This window comes from Apium graveolens, chromosome 7 (assembly GCF_009905375.1).
Source record: "Apium graveolens cultivar Ventura chromosome 7, ASM990537v1, whole genome shotgun sequence".
NCBI classification, from domain to species: Eukaryota; Viridiplantae; Streptophyta; class Magnoliopsida; order Apiales; family Apiaceae; genus Apium; species Apium graveolens.
In genome coordinates, this window is record NC_133653.1 from 221,943,090 (window position 1) to 221,960,336 (window position 17,247).

Here is a 17,247-nt window from a genome sequence, read left to right on the forward strand (position 1 = left end):
CATGAGGGTCTGCAAATATCCCAAACCCGAGCATGTGCAATAATTCCCTTTGTGGTCTCCTTAACTTCAAATCGTGCAATGACTTGTTTCCAAATAGCCCTGCAACTCCTCTCTTCCTGGACCGTCACAAACATCCTCACTAACGTGATATCGATTATCCTAAATAACGTTATGCACGTTAGGACCCGACAACATATTCCCGAAATCATCAAAATTAGCCATACCTGAAAATATTGTAAACAGAATTCATCAATCACCACGATAAAAACACCACGTACACGATAAACCACATATATAATTACCACGTACACAATACATTCGAATTAATTACCCATAGATTCGAATTTAATTTTGATTTTCAACTACATTGCAAACAAAATTCGTAATTATACACCCATTTGTTCGAACTATTTACCAAAACTCAAATTAATTAACAATTTATTATAAAAATCATCCCTAAATCAAATGTTAATTACACTAAAAAATTATGCACTGAAATTTAACTCTAAATTTAACCCTAATTTCTTTTTTAGAATCAAAGAATTTAACCATAAATTCATAATTATATCTAAATTCGAATTTAACCATACTATAATTCGAATTTTACACTAAATTATCATTACAAATTCGAATTTTACACTAAAAAATTTAACCCTAAATTTATCATTACAAATTAAAATTTTAAACTAAAAAATTAAAAACTCGAATTTAATTACATATCAACAAATTTAACCAATCAAATAAACAATTCAAAATTTTTAATCCTAAAAAATCTAAAAATTCGAATTTAATGATACTACAATTCATACGTTAATTCGAATTTAATCATACTATGATTCATACATTAATTAAACATAAAATTCGAATTACGTACAAAAAATCATATCTACACAACAATAAAAATACAAAAAAATCATATCAATAAAAATGAAAATAACAAAAAGGGATCGATTATATACCTTAATTAGAAAAAAGGGAACGATTCAAGGCTCGATTTGTTGCGTTTAGTGCTTGCGGTTGCTGCTGTGTATTGTCTCTGTGTTTGCCCTGTGTTTGCTCTCTACACTGTCTATCTGTGTTTTGTGTGTTTAAACCGTGTTTCTGGGTGGTTTGCTAGGTATTTGTTAAAGAAAAAACGTTCTCAACCGCTGAAATTATCCGCGATCCAGGGCTAGGGATATTTCCGTAATTATACCGTACCGCGGACAATTTGACGGTCCCCTTTATGTTGTTTTTAATCATAACCATATGATGCACATCCAACGGTGGAAAAAGTGTTTGTTACAAAACGGTCTATAATAACTGTTTTTCATAGACAGGACCCTATAAATTTTATCTACATTGATATCAAATTTTTTCCTTCTTGAGAAATTATCTTTTCGATGCGCTAACAATTTGTAAACATTTACGAAAACAATCCCCCTTTTCTTTGGAGGAATCTTCTGTAGAGGCATAGGAATCTTCCGCAGAGGCATGGTATGTCTACATTTTACCCTCCGCTTAATTTTAGTGTGATAGAAACTCAAGGGTTATGAATTGGATTGGCGTTCCACGACCTCGGGTTGTTGTGGCATGGAACTGGCAAACTCTCAAACACCATGCAATCCAATTTTATCTCGATTTTACGCAAAACTGAATTGGATTCATTGAATTTCAAAACTAAGATAATAATTGAAGGGAAAATTTGAAAAGAAATACATCGGAATTAAACAAAAGCACTTGAGATAGCTTAAGTGGTTAAAGATTTATTTTGTCGTCTCAGGTCCTAAATTCGATTCTTGCTTATTCCTAAAATTTAGTTAGGAGATATACTTAATTGTAAAGGCGTTATGCCTGATTAGTGACAAAAAAAACTAAAGCCTCAAAACCTCCTAAAGTGGAGCACATCTCCAAAAATGGAACACGGGAAAGTCCTAATAATTAGATTTATGCCCGTCTCTCTCTATTTCGAAACACTTTAAATGAAGGTCCTTGTATCTGAAGTCCACGTATACTAATAGTTGTTCACTTACCTGAGTCATACAATGTATTGAAACAGTAGAATTCGATATAACACTGAATCAGACTTCTTCCCAGTTTTTCATTAACAAAGAGAAATAACAAAATTTTATAAGTTTATTTTATACATTTTTATAATTATCTCATCGCTGATTGAGCGTGAATTAGTCGCAAACGGTACTCCACAAGCCACAACCGAGGCAGAAAAAAATTTCAGGGGGGGGGGCGGATTTTTTTCATATAGTAATTTATCTTGCATAAAATTTTTATATTACAAGGAAAATGTAGAACAAAAAGCTTAGCAAAAATAATAAAATGAAAAACGGAGGAACAGAACCATGATTTTCAAATACTTGAACAATACGATAAACCGAGCCAACATGTATTAAACATTGATGATCTTCTATTTAACAAACTAAACTAAGAGGGGTAAAAACAGAAGAAGCCGCGGCGTTTAGGTTGCAAGAGGGACTGCAAACCAGCTGAGCAACGGGAACAATACAGATATGAAGTATACTATAACGGTGATATTAAGAATCTCAGAGCCCCTAGATCATAAAATTCTTGCTCAAGGAGTTTGTCAACTTACCTCTCTATGCTTTGCGCGGGTGTTGGATTAAAAAAAGGAAGAGAAATAGTTGTTAAAATGAGTCACTCACTCCATACAAAGGATCGGGTGTTTACTTGTTTGATGATCAACTATAAAGGTCTCATGGGCTTGATCGATTTACATTTGGGCAACTATTTAGCCCCTCTTGCTACATATCAAGCCCATTTTTGTTCAGAACAATTAATATTATATGGTAGCTACCAATAACAAATATCTTTTAAACGCTGCAAATGTATCACTTGAACAGTTCGTAGGAACATAATGGGCAGATGACAGAACTACAATAACAACATGACACAATTCTTCTATCATGCATCAATCTTGTCTTTCTGTTACAACTCATGAAGGCCCCCAGACGACGATGCGACTACATCCAACTACCAACTTTCCTTCTTCTACTCCAAAGGGTCAACTAGGCCCGAAAACACATGACTTTTCTGTATTACTAAAAAAACGACACAAATAGTTAATGGCTTTTCATTTTACTTCAGAGACCCAAGTTGTTGTCCTTTATCATCAACACGTAGAAGATAAAGAGGCCCTCCATGAAGGTGCCAAATTCCCTTGAATCATTGAAGTTATCAGATCATAAGGTCCACTACAGCTTGGACGTGGTTCCACCATGTAGGCTCTACTAAGGAGAGCACTGAACTTACGCATCATTAAGACACTAGCACAACTTGAATAATCATAACGATGCCACATCATAATACACCAAAGTAAAGAAGACTATAATTCAAATAGGAGACACTTTAAGAGAGACAAATTAAAAAGGCTCTTCCCTATCTACGCTTCCACCTTATAATTTGACGAGTTCATCATAAAACAGGTGCCCCCTATCATTCTTAGTACTATTTCTAGTAAATTTAAGGATCTCTATGCTTCTGTGCAGGTTCAGTAGAAATTTAATTCAAGATACCAAAATATTAGAGTGCAACATTATATACAATCATATTCATAATTTTTCTTCATGAATTTCACAATAATGGATGAACCATCATAAGGAAAATGACACCAAACTGTCATACACAAAACCTGAAGAGACTGAATAACAGCACATTTTAAAAATCTTATTAAAAATCCAAATTCTTTTACTAGTTTACTTGTTCTTTCTATAAGACTTTAATCTAATTTATTGCGATTCACTAAGAGTCTCGCTTCTGGTCTTACTTTATGTAAATTAGCTAGGTAAACATTCAATGAAACATTGAAACTACAGAGAGAAATGTGGTTAGGAATAGTAAGTTTAACTCAGAACTTTTTAAAAAGCTTTTGCATTATGAAATAATTGTTTCTACAAGCAAACAGTTCATGCTTGACCATACTAATATAAATTAATATTACTTGGCAAAAAAGAAAGAATGACTTGTTCAATCAAATCACAAGAATGGAAAGACAAAACATTACTATTAGCACTATCTGCTGCACACCTGAACATATTCTCGTATACAGCTTAGTAGGATCAATCATATCACGCATCAATGCAAGATAAACCTATTTCAGAGAAAAGTCATTGCGGGTCTTGTTACTTTGGATACTTGCCCAGCTCCTCCATCCCCCAACTCTCATGAGGAGCAACATTGACATGGGAAGGGATGTATTGCTACAAAGGAATAGAAAAACAGTGTACTAAGCCGTTGTTCACCTCAAAGAAAAAATTCCAATAGTGATATCTTAAAAAATAATCAATATTTAATTGTTAACAGAAACTAATTAGGGCCTGGGGAATGTTCAACTTCACTTAGTTTCAGATTACGATAGCAAGAAGATAGAAGGAGCTCGGATATAAATATGCAAACCTCACACCACTTTCTTTTGTACTATTGAGACAAGAAGGCAATAAATTTATTCGAAAAAAATGGATTTTTTTCTTCCCCTAGGCCCATGAAATTTCGTTGTTTCAGCATGAAACATGCTGACTCAAATTCATGTGACTAGCATGTTGAACAATTAGTTCACTTCTATTATTAAGAATTCCCCAAAGTTTACAAACTACTACATGATAAACTTTCTGAATTATTGCTAGAACAAAAATAAACTTTAACAAGCTGCTAAATTTCTTAGAGCACGGATGAATTACAAAAGCATCATCAAGTGATGTGAGATCTTTTAGCAATTAAATTAAGATTGGAAGCAGAGCACAAAAGCATCTGAATTAGATAAAATATGTACCTCCATCTGTACTAAAAGTTCTTTGGCACTTGGAGCCGAGAGAATTATGTCCCGAGCACTGGGCTTGATGAAACCTTCTTCGACTCCAGTGTCAAACAATGCTAGCAAAGAGTTGTAATAACCATCAACATTTAGGAGACCAATCTGTACATAGAACTACACGTCAAAAAACAAGGGATGCATCTTCATAGGTATCTTAAATGGTGAAAGATAAATACAATACCGGCTTTTTATGAATTCCAAGTTGCGACCAGGTGATCATCTCCAATAGTTCTTCCATGGTTCCATATCCTCCTATAGTTTTGTAAAATCGATAATGTTATTAAAATTTATTCAGGAACACTATTAATATTTTAATATTTTTATCAAGAAAATCGGAACACAAAAATTACCTGGAAGAGCAATGAAAGCATCAGATTCTCGGGCCATTTCAGCTTTACGCTCATGCATGTCTGAAACAATTCTTACATCTCCAACAGTTTCACCAGATATCTATCATATTGCAAACGTACACTTACTTTAGTTGCTCAAGCATTTTTGGCAGGCTCCTAGTTGTTTTGAGTACCATCAAAACTGAATTACCTTCAACGCTCGGACGCGTAAATCTAACGCATAGTTCTACAGGAGTCCAATGAATCTAAAAATATTGGTTACATATGAAAGAAAAATTACCTCAAGAGGCACAAGGGCTTTAGGAATAATTCTGCACTTGAAGAACAATCGATTCATTAACATGTTGCTATGATTGAACCAAAAGAATTTCTAGCCTACTCTACACGCATACATATCTGTGTATCACACAGAGGTCTAGATGCTACTTACCCAAGTACATGACAGTCTCCATCGAAAACTCTCTGTGAAATCAATCCCATCAAACCAACACTACCACCACCATACACCAAGTCAATCTTTCGATCCACCTGCAACAACAATCAATTTAAATCACATTAGCTAAGCCTATCAAGTCTTAAACTTAAAACAAACTGAAACAAGTACACTTAAATGCAATAAACATCCCTCTCATAACTAAAGAACAGACAAGAATACAAGAACAAGAATTCCCATCAAGTATCATAACTTTACATGTACCCAATTCACTAAAACACCAAAAAAGATCAAATTTTTACACACAAAAAAAACAAAGTATGAAATAAAAAAAAACCATTCAATATTCATAACAAAAAACTATAAATTCATTGAAACACCAAAAAAATCAATTTTTTACACACAAAGAAAACAAAGAATGAAATATAAAAAATACCCATTTCATATTCATAACCAAAAACTATAAATTCACTGAAAAATCAAGAAAGATCAAAATTTTATCCAAAAAAGAACGAAAAAGATAAGGAGACAAACCAGTTGATCACCCAAGTCAAGAGCAGCATCACTGAAAACTTTTCTACGGCCAGGATGGCTTCCACAGAAAACACAGATTCTCTTGAATCTACTTCCACTTGTATTGCCTTCCATTAAATTGTATCAAACTCTTCTTGAAACAAAAATACAAAAGAACAGAGAGTAAATGAATAAAAGAAGATATATCAAAGGGCTAGACAATATCTTGGAATATATATTAATATTACAAGAATTGAAATTGAAAAGATCAAAATTTTACAAAAAGACAACTGGGCTACTGCACTATTAATCATGTGCGTGTGTTTTATTATACATACACATACAGTAAAAGATGTAAGCGAATGTATGTATAGAAAATATGATGAAAAAAAGGAACATAAGAAGCCCACATACTTCATTCCCTTTCTGGTCCAACGTCTTCTTGTCTGCTTGTGAGCCTAGTTAATGTTGTGCACGTATATTTTTATAGACTAGACGTATAACGTATTTAATAATAACTCTATTTTTTTACCAGGATAATAACTTTATATTTATTATTTCGTAATCAATCAGATAACAACTCAATTTCTTCTTATCCGGTTTTTATCGATGGTATAACCTAATTTCAGTCGGACAACGGTTAAAAATACTCATTTTTGGGGTTAAATTTACTCAAAATATTCATTTATAAAAAATATGCTGAAAATACCGTTTTGGTTACGCATTTTGTAATTGGGTAACTGTAATACGCATTTGAGAACTGAGTATGTACAAAAATTACTAAAAATACGCATTTCTGGTTTGGGTATTACCATTGGGATACGCATTTGCGTATCACAAAAAAAGAAAAAAAAATATAAACTGAATACCCATTTGACAAATGGGTATCTAGTACAAAACAGGATATCGAAATGGCAAATGCATATCCAAACGGGTATTTTCAGCACTACACTACCAGAATGGGTATTCTCAGCATTTTGTCCCAAAAAACGTTATTTTTAACAGTCTTTCATTTCAGTCGACCCCGTCCTCGTTCAGAGAAGTAGACTTCGGCCTGCAAATAGAAAAATGCGAAGGATGATCCCCCGATCACCTCCGGTGTGGGAATAAGATAATCAGTTTTAAGTATGGGTAATTTAGAATACGAGAGAGTACTGATGTCTGTGTGTATTTTGGGACGTAGTCCGTCCAGTGTATATAACCCGTATCAACGTTCTCTTCTGGAGTTGTCGGTCAGTTGCGTTGAAGAAGGAATATGGACGTTATGGCTAACAGACCACTGTTAGGGCGAAAAAACGCGCTAAAATTACACGCAAGTATATGCGTTCGCAAGTAGTATAAGATATAAATCAGATTCGTACCAACAGAGACTCTTTTTAGTTAACTTAAGATTATGCACCTATGCAACAATGGTATGACTATCGCTCAATGCTAAGACAATAACAAGTTGAGATGTTTATAACTAAGATTAAACTAATATGCAATTAACTAAGAATAAAAGTGATTGAATTAACTATATGAGACAAACATGAGATTCTAACTTCATAAATACTTCATTCAAAATCATTGTTCTTAACCTTAGCATGCAATGGTGATGACAACTAATCAGATAACACGGAACTAGTAAACGCCAACTTTCGTTGCACGAATACCCTACTACCAGCCATCCACAAAAGAGATAGAAGCTGAATAGACACCAATTATGTTGAGACCCTATATGTCTATAAAATTTGACAACATAAAGGTTTAATGAACAAGTTATCTATCGTGATTACATCGGGCAGGTAGATGGTTAAAATTACCTACGAATCATGCATAATAAATACATGAACCTATACTAGCATGACAAGTTCTAAATTTTTATATTCACTGTCGCTTCAATAGAGATTAACAAACTATCTTATATGTTTGCGACGCACATAAGACGAATACGCACAACCAATACTAGGATATCATACAATCTCCACATACTTAGGTATCAAAACAATTAACTATAGAAATCCATAAATAAATCCGTTAGAATCCCATGACAACGATTAGTTCATAACCGAACTCATCGTCACCATGGGTTCCAATGAAAACATGGTAAATAAAATGAGATAAACTAGATCTGAAATAACTGAATAATAATAACAAAGTACATTAACAAGAGTATTAGGTTCAAACAACAAATAAAACAAGCATCCAAGATTACAACTTAAGCAAAGAATCACAATTAAAAATAAGATCTTCTTCTCCTTCGTTGTAATATGTTATTAGGTCTTCTTGCTGCTATCTCCTTGCTCTTCTTTTGAAAAATGTCTTTTAGAAGTCTTTAAATACCAGCCCAACAGATCAGGAGTCCATCAAATCAATCTTATAATGGAATCAGGATTCTGAAATCCCGACATAGCGCGGCCGCCCTACAATCCCGCGTGGCCGCCCTGAGTTTCTGTCAAACGGGCGCGACCGCTCCCAAGACTAGTGCGACCGCCCTGAGCTTCTGGAAAAACTAATTTTTTCTGCTTTCTTGACCTTCTCCTGCTGGTTTCTTGTGCGCAATCGACCGAGACTCCATCCTAACACTCTTTTAAGCATAAAACATACAATATCCATTCCTTCTTTCGAATATGCCCTGAAATGCAAAACACTACAAAAACACATCAAAAACAGAAACATCTTGAGTACAAAACACTAATTCGATCCTTTACAAAGCGTTCTAAGTGGATATAAATGCCACTTATCACACCCCCAAACTTGAATCGATGCTTGTACTCAAGCATTATAGATTCAAAAAAAATGCATGAATGCAACTAACATGAATGCAATGATCCCCTCAGGTTAACTAAACCAATCAATAAACAACATTTCAATGAATGCAATTATTCGCACAAAGTTTAATCAAATCTCATAAATCAACTCATAAGTCAAAAACGTGCGTGTGTGCAATTGCTTAACAAATATACTCTCGAAACTAGATCAATAATTATAACTCACTACTCGTCAAGACAATCACAAGGTTATAAACAAAATAAACAATAAACACAAAATGACTGACAATACTTCAATTTTATCAGAGTTATACAAGGATTCATGCTTTTATTGATAACACATAAAAAACACAAACATGCTTATTTGATCGTGAAATGAGCGAGGTCCACAAAAGACTTATGTAATAATACCCTTGTAGCGAGCGTTAGGTTAATGCATCCCAGACTATAAAGCCTTAGGTCACTAGGCACAAAGTCCCCTAGAACTTAATAACTCGATTATTAAAGAGCCCATGCGTAATCAATTATGCATAACACATATTTTTTTCTTTTTTTTCTCATGTTCTGAACGAGTGCGTTTAGTTCCATCTCGCTCTACCCTAGATTACTCATATAAATATGAGCCGGCTACTAGCCATTTGACGCCTAGCCACAACTATAATTGATATCCAATGTTTTTCTCCAATTTTAAAAATCCATGTTATTTTGTCACTAAGAGAATAACATAAATTCTAGACATAAACAAGTGATTAAACCTCGACAAACAAACAAGTCATGATCATGATCTAGCACTCAAGCAACCTAAGAGACTTAGTGAAAATTTTCTTATTTCTAGCATGCAAATCAATTTGTTAGGACTTAACATTCCTCTATACGACATTACTACACTCGAATCAACATCACAAATTAATCGAAAAAGCAACCTAAGGGATCATGATATAATGCCAATGCAACTATATGCAACATACTAACATGATAACAAATACGCAAAACAAAAACAAAAACAAATAACTATATGACAAATATTCAAATTATATGAACTAAACATCATGAATATGCATCTATATGGACTCGCATACAAATATTCCTTACCTATCACCCCCAAACTTAAAAATTTCACTGTCATCAGTGAAGGTTATAGCAAGGAATCAAGACATACCTACTCGAAAGAAGAAGGATCATCACCTTCGTGGGTGGAGTGTCAGGAGGCGGATACAAAGAATCCTCTCCAAAAACTGGCCACTGTATGTCAACCCCCGTGGATCGAAAAGTTGTACCCAATGCTGAGTCAGATCCTGTGTAAACCTGCTCTGCGACTCGTACATCACATCCATCCGCCTCGTTAAACGCCTATACTGCGTCAATCCTAAACCAGCATTATCCTCTATCTCCTACGGCTGCTGCTGCTGCGAAGAACTAGCCTCACTAATCTGATGTCTCCACGCTGCTCTACGTGCTTGAGTCGAACCACTAGCACACATTTGATCGGCTGGCTGGCCACTCGGAAAATGATCATAGGTGTACCCAGTCCTTTCTCATTAGCCTTCCCACCATACCACTCCTGTATGCTTAAGATGGTAGAACTATCGATGGGGGCGCTCGGTAACTGAAGCTGCTCGTGTGCGGGCCAATGAACACCTACCGCAACACAAAGCTTGGTCACAATCGAGGCATAAGGGATAGACCCCGTAGTGCCTCGACGCAAAAACCGCAAAATACCCTGATGAATAACAGAACCGAGATCCACATTATCTTCCTGCAAAATCCCCCATAACAACTTTGCACGATCCACAGTCACATCATGCACATGAGAAGAAGGCATGATATTCGCACAAATAAAAGCATTCCAAGCACGAGCAAACCCGTTCATGCATGAAGCAGGGAAATTGAGATACTCGTTCGATCCACTCTTAAACTTCCATTATGTCTTTGAGATACACAGCGTAGCCACAATCAAATCCAAATCAAAGTCCTCGCCCGTCTTATTAATCCACTCCTCCTGAGTTGGCTGCCTCACAGGTTGGTTGATAACCTTGCCAATAGCCTCCGGGGTGTAGTCCATTGTCAACCCACGCACAACGAATACCCATTCTTATCAGCTTTTGCGTTTGCATAGAACTCGCGAACGATACCCATAGGCACAACCTCGGGTGCCTCACAAAAGAAACCCATCCCATCTCCAAGATCATCTCGAGAAGCTTACCATCCTTACCCGAAAGTAGAAAACCCCTCTCTTTTGCTATCTGCTTAGACAACAACCTTGTGTACTCTTCATTCGCCAGAGTGACAAATCGTGGCCTTGTACCCCCAACACTCGAAGTATCGGTCGAGGCAGGGTTAGTGTTGCTGCTTCCTTGAGTACGAGCTCTCTTTGGTGCCATTGGAAAAAAGTAAATGAGATAAGAGAGGTGTGTAGAGATATTTAGGGTTTGAGAGAATAAAAGTAAGGTGGAGATGGATGTATATAGGTGTATGTATATATAGAGAATTAGAATTAGGTTAGGGTTATGGGGTAGTGATTGTAGGTTAGTGGGAGTAGTAGGAGTATGGGAAAAATAAGATTGAAAATCAGAGCTAAGAAAGGGGTATAAACTGCTTTTTGTTTATTTCTGACTTTCAAATTTTCTATTTTTTTCTTTTTCTGGGGCTCAGTACGACCGCCCCGCTTGGGAGCGCGGTTGCACTCACTTTCTGTTGTTTCAGCGCGACCGACCCCACTTCCCAGCGCGGGCGCGCCGTGCTCCTGGAAAAATTGCCCTGTTTTTTTGATTTTTTTGTAATTTGTTCTGATTTTCTTCCTTCTTTCTTCTTTTCTCAACTACTAATGTACAACAAATATGGATTGCCTCCCAAGAAGCGCTTGGTTTACGTCGCTAGCTTGACGTAGAATTTCGAGATCAAGTGGACAATAAAACGACACTAACCACCTCACGGTTTGCCGTATTTCCATAGTAATGCTTCAAACTCTCCCATTCACCTTGAATGCCTGGCCTGGATCATTCTCAAAAATTTCCACCGCTCCATGTTGAAACATAATTTTGACAACAAATGGCCCTGACCATATCGACTTCAATTTTCCAGGGAAAAGACGAAAACGAGAGTTGAACAAAAGAACTTGTTACCCCGGCACAAATGATTTATAGACCCCTATCGTGCCACCTCTTGACTTTCTCCTTATACATTTTGTTATTCTCATATGCTTGAAGTCAGAACTCGTTGAGTTCATTCAATTGAACCATCATTTTCTTACCAGCTGTAGTTAGATCAAGGTTCAGTTTCTTCAAAGACAATATGCCTTGTACTCTAGCTCCACAGGCAAATGACATGATTTACCATAAACCAATTGAAACGGTGACATGCCTAGCGGAGACTTGAATGCTGTTCGATATGCCCAAACAGCTTCATCCAGCTTCAAAGACCAATCCTTTCTCGATGGACATACAACTTTCTCCAGAATTCTCTTGATCTCTCTTTTAGACACCTCAGCTTGACCATTAGTCTAAGGATGGTAGGTTGTAGCAATGCGATGATTCATATTATATCTCTGCATCATAGCAGTGAACTTGTGATTGCAGAAATGTGATCCCTCGTCACTGATTATGACTCTTGGAGTCCCAAATCTTCTGAATATCTGCTTGTGAAGGAAGTTAAGCACTACCTTCACATCATTTGTTGGAAAAACCTTGACTTTGACCCATTTTGACACATAATCGACCACCAACAAGATATACTGATTGTTGCACGACGAGACAAATGGCCCCATGAAGTCAATTCCCCAAACATCGAAGACCTCAACCTCGAGAAGCACATTAAGAGGCATCTCATCCTTCTTTGACATATTACCAACACACTGGCAGCGATCACACTTCAAAATGAACTGATGCGCATCCTTAAACAATATAGGCCAGAATTATTCCTGCTTAAAGGATACGAGCTACTATCTTTTCTCCACAATAGTGGCCTCCATAAACAGTTGAATGGCAGTCTCGTTATACAGAATACATCTCCTGATGATTTGGTCAGCTCCTTGCCGAAACAAAAATGGCTCATCCCACATGTACCACTTTATTTTATGAAGAAACTTCTTCCATTGAGCATAAGTCAAGTCCAGGGGCATAACGTTGCTCACAAGGTAGTTCACAATGTTTGCGAACCACGGTTCTTCTACTTGCACCCCAAACAACTGCTCATCGGGAAAAGACTCATTTATCAATGTCTTGTCATGTGAAGCTGTACTTGGATCTTCTAACCGAGAGAGATGATCAGTAACTTGATTCTCAGTACCTTTCCTATCCTTGATCTCCAACTCAAACTCCTGAAGTAAAAGAACCCATCGAATCAATCTAGGCTTCGAGTCCTTTTTCGAGATGAGATAGCGAATTACAGCGTGATCAGTGAAAGCTGTCACCTTCATCCCAAGCAAATAAGATCGAAACTTCCCAAAACCGTAGACAGTGGCTAAGAGTTCCTTCTCAGTAGTAGTGTAGTTCAGTTGAGCACCATTGAGGGTCTTACTAGCATAATAGACCATATAAAATATATTGTTCTTCCTTTGCCCAAGAACCGCTCCAACTGCATAGTCACTCGTATCGCACATCATTTCAAAAGGCTCATTCTAATCAGGTGCAGTTATGGCAGGTGTCGTGATCAAGCTCTTCTTTAAGCTCTCAAAAGCATCTAGACACTCATCATCAAACTTGAAAGGGACATCTTTATCTAATAGACTGCACAATGGTTTAGATATTTTAGAGAAATTCTTGATGAACCGCCGATAGAAACCCGCATGACCAAGAAAACTGCGGATTCCCTTAACATAAATTGGTGGAGGAAGGTTTTCAATGACCCCCACCTTGGCTTTGTCCACCTCAAGACCTTTACTAGAGACCTTGTGCCCAAGAATGATGCCCTGTTACACCATAAAGTGACATTTCTCCCAGTTAAGAACCAGATTAGTCTCAACACACTTTTTAAGAACTACACCTAGATTTTGCAAGCACTCGTTGAAAGAATCCCCGAACACAGAAAAATCGTCCATGAACACCTCCACATTATGACCAATCATATCAGAGAAGATGGCCATCATGCATCTCTGAAATGTGGCAGGTGCACCACATAACCCAAAAGAAACTCTTCTAAAGGCAAAAGTACCAAACGAACAAGTGAAGGTAGTCTTTTCCTGATCTTCTGGAGCGATGCAAATCTGATTATAACCCGAATAGCCATCTAGAAGACAGTAGTACTCATGCCCAACCAACCGGTCGAGCATATGGTCAATGAAAAGAAGTAGAAAGTGATCTTTCCTTGTGGATTTATTCATATTTCGATAATCCATGCACACTCTCCACCCCGTGACTGTTCGAATCGGGATGAGCTCATTCTTTTCATTAGCAACCACTGTGATGCCTCATTTCTTCGGCACACACTGAACTGGGCTCACCCAAGAACTGTCAGAAATAGGATAAATGATGCCTGGATCTAGCCACTTAAGAATTTCCTTCTTCACGACCTCCTTCATGATAGGATTTAACCTCCTTTGTTGCTCAATAGTCGTCTTACTTCCTTCCTCTAGCAGAATTTTATGCATGTAATAAGAAGGGCTGATTCCCTTAATATCTGCTATAGTCCATCCAATTGCCGACTTGAACTCTCTCAAAATTCTAAAGAGCTTTTCCTCATCACTACCTGAAAGGTCAAATGCAAGATAACAGGAAAAGTAGATGCATCACCTAAAAATGCATACCTCAAGTGTTCAGGCAAAGGTTTAAGCTCGAGTGTTGGAGCTTCCTCAATAGATGACTTGAGACGCCCCTCAGCATTTTTGAGTTCTAACAATCCAAGAGATTCAAAAGGCATATCCAGCCTTCGCTTCCAACGAGAAGCATTCAAATACTGCAACTGCTCATCACCTTCATCATCTTCACTATCTGAATTCCCAAACAAGGCTTTTTCTAGGACATCAGCCTTAATATTTGATCAAGTTCTGAAGTAACCACATAATCGACCAATTCCAATTTTAAGCACTCCTCTTTATCAACAGGGAATTTCATGGCATTGAAAACATTAAAGGTCACATCCTGATCCAGTACTCGCATAGTGAGCTCACTCTTCTGGACATCAATCAAGGTTCGGCCAGTAACCAAGAATGGTCTTCCCAAGATTATGGGAATCTTTCTATCCTCCTCGAAATCAAGAATTACAAAGTCAACAAGAAAGATGAGTTTTTCCACCTTGACCAAGAAATCATCCACAATGCCTCGTGGATATGTAATAGAACGATCGGCCAACTGCATGGACATAAATGTAGGCTTTGGATCAAGTAAACCCAACTTCTTGATGATAGAAAAAGGCATCAGATTGATGCTAGCTCCCAAATCACATAAGCACTTGTCGAACGACAAGTTTTCGATGGTGCAAGGAATAATGAAGCTTTCAGGATCTTTAAGATTCAGAGGCAACTTCTGTTCCAGCACAACACTACATTCCTCCGTAAGAGAAACGGTCTCTAAGTCATCGAGCTTCACTTTCCTAGAGAGAATACCTTTCATAAACTTTACATAGCTAGGCATCTGTTCAAGAGTTTCAGTGAAAGGTATGTTGATATGAAGTTTCTTGAACACCTCCAAAAACTTAACAAATTGCTTATCCAACTTCTGCTTCTGCAACCTTTTAGGAAAAGGAGGTTGAGGATATACTTGTTTTTCCCTCGTATTACCCTCAGGAGGAGTGTTGACAACAGCTTTCTTCCTTGGTTCCACCTCGACATCCTTCATTACCTCTTCTTCAGCCACAACTTCATTTTCTATAATTTGAGATTTTTCAGGGCTTGCAACCTTCCCAAATCTCAATATAATTGCCTTAACCTGCTCTTTTGCTTCCCTCTTACCTGGAAGTTCCATGTCACTAGGGAGTATACCAGGTTGTCGATTCAACAAAATATTGGCAATCTGCCCAATTTCATTCTCCAGAGTCTTGATAGAAACTGCTTGGCTCTTGCACATGAGCCTCAACTCCTCCAATTCAAATTTTCAATTAGATTGACTTGTACTTCCATGCAGTAGTTGTTGAAGTTGGAGTTGTTGTCTTGGTGCATATTACGGTTGTTGAAAACCAGGAGGGTTGAATTATTTTGCTGCATACTGCTGATAAGGCTGTTGCACCATATTCTGATTGTTGTTCCAGCTGAAGTTAGGATGATTACGGTTGTTGGGATTATAAGTGGCTGGAACTGGTTGCTGCGACCTCTAAAAGTTGCTTACAAACTGAGCTGATTCCCTAAAAATAGCACACTGCTCAGTTTCAGGCGCACCTGCACAAAGCTCACAATTACTTTTGATCTGATTAACTCCATAATTAGCCAAAGAATCCACCTTCATCGTTAAAGCCTTAAGCCGAGCAGCTATAGCAGTAGCTGTATCCACCTCCAGAATTCCTGCTACCTTGCCATGAGGTAGTCTCTGAGTTAGGTTCTCGTATTCATTAGCATCCATCAGTTCAATCAACTCATAAGCTTCATCGTAGCTCTTAGCCCATAAGGCTCCACCTGATGCTGTATCGAACATGGGTCTAGACTGTGCTCCCAAACCATTATAAAAGCAGTTGATAATCATCCAGTCAGGCATTCCATGATGAGGACACTTCCTAAGCATCTCCTTATAATGCTCCCAAGATTCACATAAAGTCTCTCCTGATTGCTGCGCAAATTGAGTGAGAGCGTTCCTGATTGCAGATGTCTTTGCCATAGGGAAGAATTTAATAAGAAACTTCTGAGCAAGATCTTCCCAAGTAGTGATAGAACCTGGTGGTAGCGAATGCAACCAACACTTAGCTTTATCCCTCAGAGAGAATGGGAAAAGCCTCAGCTTTATAGCATCGTCAGAAACATTATTGAACTTGAAAGTATCACAGATCTCGATGAAATCTCTAATGTGCATGTTGGGATCTTCCATTGGAGAACCCCCAAACTGGACTGAATTCTGCACTAACTGAATCCTGCTAGATTTGATTTCAAAAGTATTATCCGCGATGGCTGGTCTGAAAATGCTAGACTTATTGTCATTAATCTTCGATTGAGAATAATCCATCAAAGTCTTCAGATTCGCTGCTTGATCTCCTATTACAATGATCACTTCTTCTTCAAATTTCTCAACTTCTTCAAAAACCTCTTCAACTACTTCGACTTCTTCTAGTGCTTCCTTACGAGATTGAGAACGTGTTCGCATATATGATCTTTAGAGTACCTGAAATACCAACAAGCAAACAAGTAAGTAAAATCTCCGAGTCAGTGAACTTTAACGACCACTGATGTCAAGCACATAAACTAAATTAAACACCGAGTCCCCGGCAGCGGCGCCAAAAACTTATTAGGGCGAAAACACGCGC

At 37.4% G+C, this 17,247-nt stretch overlaps 1 protein-coding gene and 1 non-coding gene across 2 annotated transcripts; one reads left to right on the top strand and one right to left on the bottom strand.

Moving 5' to 3' along the window:
* Positions 1 to 3,916: 3,916 nt before the first annotated feature.
* On the bottom strand, positions 3,917 to 6,454 carry LOC141671865 (cytokinin riboside 5'-monophosphate phosphoribohydrolase LOG8). Its single transcript, XM_074478274.1, has 7 exons — positions 6,140 to 6,454; positions 5,603 to 5,700; positions 5,453 to 5,483; positions 5,173 to 5,272; positions 5,004 to 5,074; positions 4,781 to 4,924; positions 3,917 to 4,211 (listed from the first exon to the last, which is right to left on the bottom strand). Exons 1-7 carry the CDS (start codon positions 6,251 to 6,253, stop codon positions 4,134 to 4,136), a joined length of 636 nt encoding a protein of 211 aa, XP_074334375.1. The 5' UTR covers positions 6,254 to 6,454; the 3' UTR covers positions 3,917 to 4,133.
* Positions 6,455 to 16,485: 10,031 nt separating this feature from the next.
* LOC141676338 (small nucleolar RNA R71) lies at positions 16,486 to 16,592 on the top strand. The gene has a single exon (XR_012556935.1). It is a non-coding gene; the product is annotated as a small nucleolar RNA R71 (small nucleolar RNA).
* The last annotated feature ends 655 nt before the right edge of the window (positions 16,593 to 17,247 follow it).